This window comes from Glandiceps talaboti, chromosome 23, assembly GCF_964340395.1.
Source record: "Glandiceps talaboti chromosome 23, keGlaTala1.1, whole genome shotgun sequence".
In the NCBI taxonomy this organism is placed as follows: Eukaryota; Metazoa; Hemichordata; class Enteropneusta; family Spengelidae; genus Glandiceps; species Glandiceps talaboti.
In genome coordinates this window covers 9,742,770-9,753,273 of record NC_135571.1, presented here as the reverse complement: position 1 = coordinate 9,753,273, position 10,504 = coordinate 9,742,770, and the positions used below count along the sequence as shown (strand labels likewise).

Sequence of the window (10,504 nt, the reverse complement as noted above, 5' to 3'; positions counted from 1 at the left end):
AACCAATCAAAAGAACCCTTTCTCAAGCTGAAACTATTACAATGCATTGTGGGTGCAATGACTTTGTCTCCGGACGTTACGTCACAGTACAAGTGGTAGGTGCGAAGAAGGTTTTGACACTCTGTGAAGTTGAAGTTTTAGCTCCGATCACAGTAGGAACTGTACCAGATGTTCATACTACAGAAGTCATCACAGCTGGTCCAACTACTGAACGTGAGTTATCTTTACAGCATATTCACTATTAAACAGAACAAATTGAAGCACTTGTTTTATTAAATTTGTGTTACTGTTAAGCAATATGTTTTCTAAAGTGTGTTAATAAAGTGAACATTATTATAGAGTTTCATGCCAAATAATATGTATGTATGTATGTATGTATGTATGTATGTATGTATGTATGTATGTATGTATGTATGTATGTATGTATGTATGTATGTATGTATGTATGTATGTACGTACGTGTACGTACGTATGTATGTATGTATGTATGTATGTATGTATGTATGTATGTATGTATGTATGTATGTAAGTATGTAAGTCTGTGTGTGTGCACGCGCACAGGCTTGCGTGTATGTGCGTACGTGTTTTTCTTTATTTAGATTTTGTTTGTTTGTTTGTTTACCTGTGTGAAAATTACTAATGGTAATTTTGATCAAAACAAAATAGTTAATAATTTTATGTACATAGATACCATTTAGCCTGAGTTTTAAACATCACACTGTGGGATGAAGAACGTCTTACTCCTTGAATCAAAGCATGTTAAAGTACCGGTATCGCAAATATTCTTGATTTTATGTGTAGCTTGTGTGGTGCCAGAAAACTTGGTAAATGTTGCGCTGGATGTGCCCGTGTGGCAGAGTTCAACCAGAAAGTTTGCTGCTCCACAAAGAGCTGTTGATGGAAATAAAGACAGTAACTTTGCCTCCGGCTCATGTACACTGACAGCCAGGGAATTTGAACCATGGTGGAAACTGGATCTCGGCAAATCTTATGATATCCACAAAATCACGATCACAAATAGGCAAGACTGCTGTGGTAGGTTCCCATTCATCATGTTCAGTCATTATCAATAGAGGGCGTGCTTTGGAAAGGGCGACATTTTCTTTTTGCTACATCCAAGTATACATGCTGGGTTTTTACTTTTGATCCATTACTATTATAAAAAAAACTTCCATTATAATGTATCATTTTCAAACTGCCTTCAGTGATTGGCTTAGATCGTCTCACATAGTATGGACGAGTGATCCACAGTAACCTCAATTGTATAGAGCCGGACACTAGAAAAATATATAATCTATGCATCACCTTTACTGCAATGTCTTACCCGCCATTATTTCTAGCTCATAGATTAAGACATACTGAGGTACGTGTTGGTGACAGCGAAGTTATTCGTGAGAATCCAATGTGTGGGCAGGGTGCCATCTCTGGCCGTCGTGCCGTGAAAGAATCCATTGATGTCATATGTGGTTGTGGTCTAGCAATGCGAGGACGTTGGGTTGGTATCCAGATGTTCAACAAAACAAAATCGTTAACTCTATGTGAAGTGGAAGTGTTTGTAGTACCAAGTGAGCCAGCAGAGTATACCACACTACTAAATGAAGTAACATCGCCTGCCATTACTGCTGGACCAACAACAGAGCGTATGTAAACTAATCTAAGACACTAGTAATACTGTGAATGTACATGCATGTGATTTTGTCAGCAATGTACTTAGAGTTGCTGTTTTCTTAGATATAATGACTTACTGATTCTAGAGTTTCATGCCAAATAATATGTATGTATGTATGTATGTATGTATGTATGTATGTATGTATGTGTGTGTGTGTATGTATGTATGTATGTATGTATGTATGTATGTATGTATGTATGTATGTATGTATTTAAGTGTGTGTGTGTGTGTGTGTGTGTGTGTGTGTGTATGTGCATGTGTGTGTGCACTCACGTGGGCTTGCGTGTACATGGGTGCATGTTTTTGTTTATTTAGATTTTGTTTGTTTTTTTGCCTGTGTGAAAAATAGTAAAGGTCATTTTGATCAAAATTTAAATAGCAAAATAGTTAATAATTTTATGTACATAGATACCATTTAGCCTGAGTTTTAAACATCACACTGTGGGATGAAGAACGCCTTACTCCTTGCATCAAAGCATGTTAAGTTATCGGTATCACATAATTATTCTTGATTTTTTATGTGTAGCTTGTGTGGTGCCAGAAAACTTGGTAAATGTTGCGCTGGATGTCCCCGTGTGGCAGAGTTCAACCAGAAAGTTTGCTGCTCCACAAAGAGCTATTGATGGAAACAAAGACAGTAACTTTGCCTCCGGCTCATGTACACTGACAGCCAGGGAATTTGAACCATGGTGGAAACTGGATCTCGGCAAATCTTACGATATCCACAAAATCACGATCACAAATAGGCAAGACTGCTGTGGTAGGTTCCTATTCATCCTGTTCAGTCATTATCAATAGAGGGCGTGCTTTGAAAGGGCGCCATTTTCTTTTTGCTACATCCAAGTTTACATGCTAGATTTTTACTTTTGATCCATTACTATTATAAAATACACTTTAGATTATAATGTATCAAATGTTTCAAACTGCCTTCAGTGATTGGCTTATATCGTCTCACATGGTATGGACTAGTGATCCACAGTAACCTCAACTGCATAGAGCCGAACACTAGAAAAATATATAATCTATGCATCACCTTTATTGCAATGTCTTACCCGCCATTATTTCTAGCTCATAGATTAAGACATACTGAGGTACGTGTTGGTGACAGCGAAGTTATTAGTGAGAATCCAATGTGTGGACAGGGTGCCATCTCTGGCCGTCGTGCCATGAAAGAATCTATTGATGTCATATGTGGTTGTGGTCTAGCAATGCGAGGACGTTGGGTTGGTATCCAGATGTTCAACAAAACAAAATCGTTAACTCTGTGTGAAGTGGAAGTGTTTGTAGTACCAAGTGAGCCAGGAGAGCATACCACACTACTAAATGAAGTAACATCACCTGCCATTACTGCTGGACCAACAACAGAGCGTATGTAAACTAATCTAAGACACTAGTAATACTGTGAATGTACATGCATGTGATTTTGTCAGCAATGTACTTAGAGTTTCATCTGGAGCTGTTTTCTTAGATATAATGACTTACTCATTCTAGAGTTTCATTCCAAATAATATGTATATATGTATATGTATGTATGTATGTATGTATGTATGTATGTATGTATGTATGTATGTATGTATGTATGTATGTATGTATGTCTGTCTGTCTGTCTGTATGTATGTATGTATGTATGTATGTATGTATGTATGCATGTGTGTATGGATGTATGTATGTGTGTGTGTATGTATGTATGTATGTATGTATGTATGTATGTATGTATGTATGTATGTATGTATGTATGTAAGTAAGTGTGTGTGTGTGTGTGTATGCGTGAGCGCTTGCGTGTATGTGCGTGCATGTTTTTGTCTATTTAGATTTTGTTTGTTTTTTTGCCTGTGTGAAAATTAGTAACGGTAATTTTGATCAAAATATAAATAGCAAAATAGTTAATAATTTTATGTACATAGATACCATTTAGCCTGAGTTTTAAACATCACACTGTGGGATGAAGAATGCATCAAAGCATGTTAAGTTATCGGTATCACATAATTATTCTTGATTTTTTATGTGTAGCTTGTGTGGTGCCAGAAAACTTGGTAAATGTTGCGCTGGACGTCCCCGTGTGGCAGAGTTCAACCAGAAAGTTTGCTGCTCCACAAAGAGCTATTGATGGAAACAAAGACAGTAACTTTGCCTCCGGATCATGTACACTGACAGCCAGGGAATTTGAACCATGGTGGAAACTGGATCTCGGCAAATCTTACGATATCCACAAAATCACGATCACAAATAGGCAAGACTGCTGTGGTAGGTTCCTATTCATCCTGTTCAGTCATTATCAATAGAGGGCGTGCTTTGAAAGGGCGCCATTTTCTTTTTGCTACATCCAAGTTTACATGCTAGATTTTTACTTTTGATCCATTACTATTATAAAATACACTTTAGATTATAATGTATCAAATGTTTCAAACTGCCTTCAGTGATTGGCTTATATCGTCTCACATGGTATGGACTAGTGATCCACAGTAACCTCAACTGCATAGAGCCGAACACTAGAAAAATATATAATCTATGCATCACCTTTACTGCAATGTCTTACCCGCCATTATTTCTAGCTCATAGATTAAGACATACTGAGGTACGTGTTGGTGACAGCGAAGTTATTAGTGAGAATCCAATGTGTGGACAGGGTGCCATCTCTGGCCGTCGTGCCATGAAAGAATCCATTGATGTCATATGTGGTTGTGGTCTAGCAATGCGAGGACGTTGGGTTGGTATCCAGATGTTCAACAAAACAAAATCGTTAACTCTATGTGAAGTGGAAGTGTTTGTAGAACCACGTGAGCCAGGAGAGTATACCACACTACTAAATGAAGTAACATCGCCTGCCATTACTGCTGGACCAACAACAGAGGGTATGTTTACTAATCTAAGACACTAGTAATACTGTGAATGTACATGCATGTGATTTTGTCAACAATGTACTTAGAGTTGCATCTGGAATGTTTTCTGAAAGATATAATGACTTGGTCATAATATAGTACACCCTGAACAATATTGAACTACCTGTGGGTAAATATCTTCTGTGCCTGGAGCCCTTCGGAGAACAGGTGCACTATAAATTCGCTTTATTAGTATTATTTTCAAAATGTATTCGTATAACTGTACACTTAGTATTTTACAATCAATCTGATCCAATCAAATTGATTTGGGTCCGCACTCAAAAATCAGCATCCAAACCAAATACATTGGCGACTTCAACCTGTTACTAAACTACTTATGGGTAATTAACATGCAGTATCTAATTATTGATATTTTAACAAATTTCAGTGACTCTATTTTTGGTTGTCTGACTGACAAAATAATACTCAAGTTACAGCCAGAGGAGCTTTAACGTTACATGTTTAAGTTTATGTAAATGAAAGCATTTTTTCGCCCAATCGAAACCATTTTGAATTGGATGATGTCATTAACTTTGAAATCACACATTTCAATACCGTAACGTTTTCTGATCTGTTGCAGTGTGTGTTCTTCCCGACGGTCTGATCAACATCGCTCACGATGTGAGCGTGTACCAAAGTTCTGTTAAAAGAAAAGGTGTGCCAGAGAGAGCGATAGACGGTAATAAGGATAGTAACTTCGCCGGTAAATCCTGTACTTTCACTGCTAGGGAGTACGAACCCTGGTGGAAGGTTGATCTTGGTGAAGAACGTGATATCTACAAGGTCACAATAACCAATCGAATGGATTGTTGCTGTGAGTATAAAGGTTGTTTTCCAGTAGTCAGTCTGTAATTGGTTTGTGTGACTGAATTGTACAGTACAGCATACACTATTACGAGTTTGATGTTGAGTTACAGGAAAATAATTTGAAAAAAAGTTTGTAACATTTATAGTCACATAACACAGAGGGCGTACTCGTGTGATCTCAGGTCATGTGACCTCAGGTGTCATCTGAGGTCACCTGAGATCACATGCTATTTTACATGCCTGCTTGGTGCTAGTCTGACTATACTGTATACACACATTTAATACACAGTATTTGGTGAGTATACACTGCATCATGTATTGAGGAGACGTGTCAACATGATGTAACTTTACAGAAATAAGCTCGCATTTTTCTCATTTTTGTCATTCACGAAAACGTGCTATTATCCTTCTTTCCAGCATTCAGAATCAGACACACTGAAGTAAGAGTTGGAAACAGCGAAGATATTGATGGAAACGCATTATGCGGTGGACCAATCAAGGGTAAACGTGCATTGAAGGAAAACATTGATGTCATCTGTGGATGTGGTCAGCCATTGAAAGGACGATGGGTCGGTATCAAGGCATATGAACGAACACGTTCACTGGTGCTGTGCGAGGTAGAGATATATTCCATGGATAGTGTACCCGGTTTGGCTACCGACGATGGAAGTGACGTCACTCAACCAACATTTACGTTTAACCCAACAACGGAACAAAGTGAGTTACACTTTTTACATATATACAGCGAATTTCACAATGCAGTTCAGTTTTTCTAGTACAGCGATTTTCACAATACCATTCAGTTTTTCTGTTTGATACAACCACACAAAAACCAACAACAAACTGGTATGGTATGATTGGTTAGAATTAATAAATACTTAACATTCTGCTTTCAATTCCAGCGTGTACTGTTCCCGATGGACTAGTTAATGTCGCTAAAGGCAAACGCGCTGAGCAGATCTCGATCCTGCGTGGTGGTAAACCTCAAAGAGCTATCGACGGTAATCTGAACAGTGATTTCAAGGCGAAATCGTGTACTCACACTAAAAAGGAAATGAACCCGTGGTGGCGGGTTGATCTTGGTGCTGAGTTTGAAATTTATCAAGTTACCATAACGAACAGACAGGATTGTTGTCGTAAGTACAAACAAACAGAATCACAAGTGTAACTTAAATATCCTTTGAAGTACGGGTAATTCAAAGTGCCCCATACCATAACCTTGAAAATAGTTCTTTATGTGTCTCTTAACCAGTACACTCAAATCTAATTATTCAAAATGACATTATAAGTGAGAAAAAAAGTTAAAACTGGCAATCAGCAGCCAACCCGAGTAGCCTTGAGTTACAGTTATAGAGCCTACTGTTCTCCCTTTTGGGGATTATGATGCCATAGAGGGGCTGGGACAGTTTGAATTGTAATAAGCGAGCAGGGCCATGTAGAATGTGATGTCATTCCATAATCCACTCCGTTGCAGATCTCAGTTTATGATGTCATTTAAACTGCGACTGCGCAGTGTATACTCCAAATATGGAGTGAATAGGAACTGGTGATTATTATAATATCTTTATTTACAGCATTCAGAATAAAGACAGCTCAGATTCGAATCAGTAACGGAAAGGACGAAGTAGGCGCGCAATGTGGCGCTAACAACTTGAAAGGCCGAGCCGCAATGAGAGAAACTATCGGCGTCATTTGTAAATGTGGTGAACCGATACGAGGACGCTTTGTTACAATCCAAATCATGAAAGAAAGAAATTCTGTGTTGTCACTCTGTGAAGTTGAAGTTATGGCTACACCTCAACCTGACGTGGTTATAACGACAGAACCAGCAGAAGGTAATAATTTAGTTTTCATTATTAAAAAAGCGGCACTGACTTTTTTTGTCTTCGGAATAGACGGTCTGTCTAAACCATAATTCGTAATAGGGAACTTGTGGTCCAGACTGAGCATGCTCAGACACAAAGGGCTATGGGATTATCTGTAGTTATCGCAACATCCAGTCTGGGGCTATCAATATAATCAATCTCCAACAAGGGTCAGGGTAACCATGACAACATTATTTGTGGTTACAAACAATAATATAGATTGTTTAACTGTTTTGTTAAGTTTTGTCAGCGAAAGGTCACATGATCAGTGTCGAGATCGCATTATCATTAGCAGTGGTGGTGGTGGCGGTGGTGGTTGAAAATGACTAGAACTGTGAACATAGGAAAGATTTTAAATATGACAAGTAAACTATAACGGTCTTATTTTTGTTTTATTATAGTCTGATAAGATATACCTGCATTTATTCGTAATAAAAATGCGATGAAATGTCTAATTGTCAGCTCAATATGTGATTGAAGAATTTGACGAAGGTCAAATCACATGTGACGTCATCAATGAATTTGACAAAGGTCAAACCGTCAGGTCAATATGTGATTTCATAGTAGAATTTAGCGAAGATTCAAATCATGGTCAATATGTGACGTCATCCTGTAATTTCTTTGGTCACTACAACGTATTCAGCTTTCAAAAACATTTCATGGATTTATTTTGTTTTACAGTCTGTATTGTTCCTGATTCGGTCGTCAACCTCGCCGTTGGTGCATCGCCATCGCAGAGTTCAACCAAAAAAAACCTTGGAGCGAAGTTAGCTGTTGATGGTAACACCGACACAAACTATAATTCCGGGTCCTGTACTTTGACCAAAAAAACCACAGATCAGTGGTGGCAATTAGACCTTGGTGAAGCCAAACAAGTCTATAAAGTTGTTATCTATAACAGAAAGGATTGTTGTGGTGAGTTTGAAATTTACATCCGGGTATCCACGGGGTAGGAAGGGGGTACTGAACACTTTGGTTTCGCTATAAGGGAGCCTTCAGTAATTACAAGGAGGGGGGGCTGTGGGGATACCAGTCTATTTAGGAGGAAATAAGCACTTAGTGGTCATGCATATTCAGTATCCATTTAATATTCAATTCTGCTAAGACCCATCATGTAACAGTGTACCACTGACAGAACATTAGAGGTGAGAGAATTTCTTGTACCATCTAATTAATATTCATGTTTGCTAAGTCCCATCATGCAACAGTGTATCACTGAAACAACAGGAGAGGTCAAAATGAGTTTCAATTTGGTATTTCTTGACAATGGAGCAAACATAATGTGATGTGAAATCATGAAATTATTCTACAGAACTTTCCATAAGTATCTTTGTTTCCTGGAAGGGTGTTTCCCTTTAAGTCACGTGATACCCTAGATCAAATGTTAATAAAATGGCATCAGAAAACACTAAGCGAAAACGGTTTTGCGGCAAGTTCAGTAGAAAGCAATATTGTACTGCGTTTTGTGTTTGCTGTAACCATTTATTCATATTTTTAAAAGTAAAAGTGACTTCTTCGGTCCAAATATAAACAAAGATAGTGTCAGCAGACTATAAAAAACTCGTAGAAAGTTAGCAGAGCATTTGTTGTTTATTTTATGTTGGTAGTCACCGAAGTCCATTCTCGCAAACCAGAGCTGTTATTTCTTCTGCGACACTGCGAAATAACGAACCTCTTGCGGTGCGTTTCAACGGTGCCGTAAAAGAGGCTGTGGTTTACGACGATGTCGGTGTCGAACTCGTTGATTTAGGAAATAAGAAATAAAAAAATGATTACATAAATAAAATTTTAGTAACATTTTATTGAATTATAATTTCAGACTTCCGTTTGAATGGTGCCGAAGTACGCGTAGGTGATAACAAACTCGTTGGCAGCAACCCTCTGTGTGGTGTAGTTAGCGATGATAACTTCGCTGACGATCCCATTGAAATATTGTGTGGATGTTCAGAAGCCCTGACTGGACAGTACGTGTCTATACAGTTAGCCGGAGTGAAGCAAGTACTCACTATATGCGAGGTCCAAGTCTTTGGGTTGCCTTAAGAAGTCATGTTTCAGGCCGAAATTTATTGCATATTTATCTTGCATGATTTCTCCCTCATTATTTATTTTGCTACGTCGTCAATAAAATGGACAGTTTCTATGACAACGAGTCGATTTTAGGTGCCCATCAAAGGTCACAATTTGAAACCGCCTTTCCTCTAAGTTCTGATATCGTAAAATGCCGTTATCTTTCCAAACACTTTTACTGGTTGTAATGTATGCACATCATGTTGTGCCGCTACCAATAATTATACTACGGCTAGACTGACTTGGCCAATGAGAGGCCCTGATTTCGGTTGGTTATATGGAGCCATAACCCACTCGTTCTTAGGGGTGTGACCTATATATCCGTTTGAGCCAATCACGCCGTAGTACCTCGTTTATTGGCACATAACCCTCCTGAACTCGTTGACTATCTATTACATCTCGCATGGGAAAAGTAAAATCGACAGCAGGAATACGCGGCCTGAAGCAAGGCATTTGTTGTCTGAAATAACTGATGTCAGTATTACAACAGAAGTGTTGATAATCACAATATTGTAACGCATTGTTTTGATGTCTCCTTCAAACATTGATAACTGAGATACCTAATATCTATAGAAAACGTGTCTAGAACAATAATGTATTCCTTCGACTCGTTCTTTGCTGTAAAATGCATGCATTAATTTGGGAATAAACCACTTTTGCTTTGATCACTGGTGAATGCGATTATTTGTAGTACATTTTGACCAATTTCAGAGAGAGAGAGAGAGAGAGAGAGAGAGAGAGAGAGAGAGAGAGAGAGAGAGAGAGAGAGAGAGGGGGGGGAGGGAGGGAGGGAGACAGACAGACAGACAGACAGAGACAGAGAGAACATGGCATCGAGAGACAGAGCGAGAGCTAGCTATATATTAACATCATAGAAGCTGAATTGAATGTTTTTGATGATCTTGTTCCGTAATTAAAAAACTATATGCAACAAATTTGGCTAGGTTACGGATTGTGTTGTCAGACGTACATGACATTAAATTTGAAAACTTTAAAGGTGAAGGGTAACGACAATAATATGGAGAAATAAATGTACATCTAATATCTTTAAATACAGGACAAATTAGACACTGATTTATCTTCGACAAGATTAAGGTCGCAAAGTTGACGGACACTTTTATGTGTTAGCTTTCAATAACCAGGTCCAATGTTCTTTGACAGTCATCTTTGACGGTGTTGTCATTACGCGAACTTTAGTTTGGTTGTAGGTAAAGCAG

General features: G+C 38.3%; 1 protein-coding gene across 1 annotated transcript; it reads left to right on the top strand.

The window, feature by feature from the left end:
• Positions 1–4,196: 4,196 nt before the first annotated feature.
• On the top strand, positions 4,197–9,260 carry LOC144452700 (uncharacterized). The gene is made up of 7 exons (XM_078143845.1): positions 4,197–4,521; positions 5,129–5,362; positions 5,773–6,072; positions 6,258–6,491; positions 6,930–7,190; positions 7,902–8,135; positions 9,040–9,260. Exons 1-7 carry the CDS (start codon positions 4,197–4,199, stop codon positions 9,258–9,260), a joined length of 1,809 nt encoding a protein of 602 aa, XP_077999971.1.
• Positions 9,261–10,504: the final 1,244 nt, after the last annotated feature.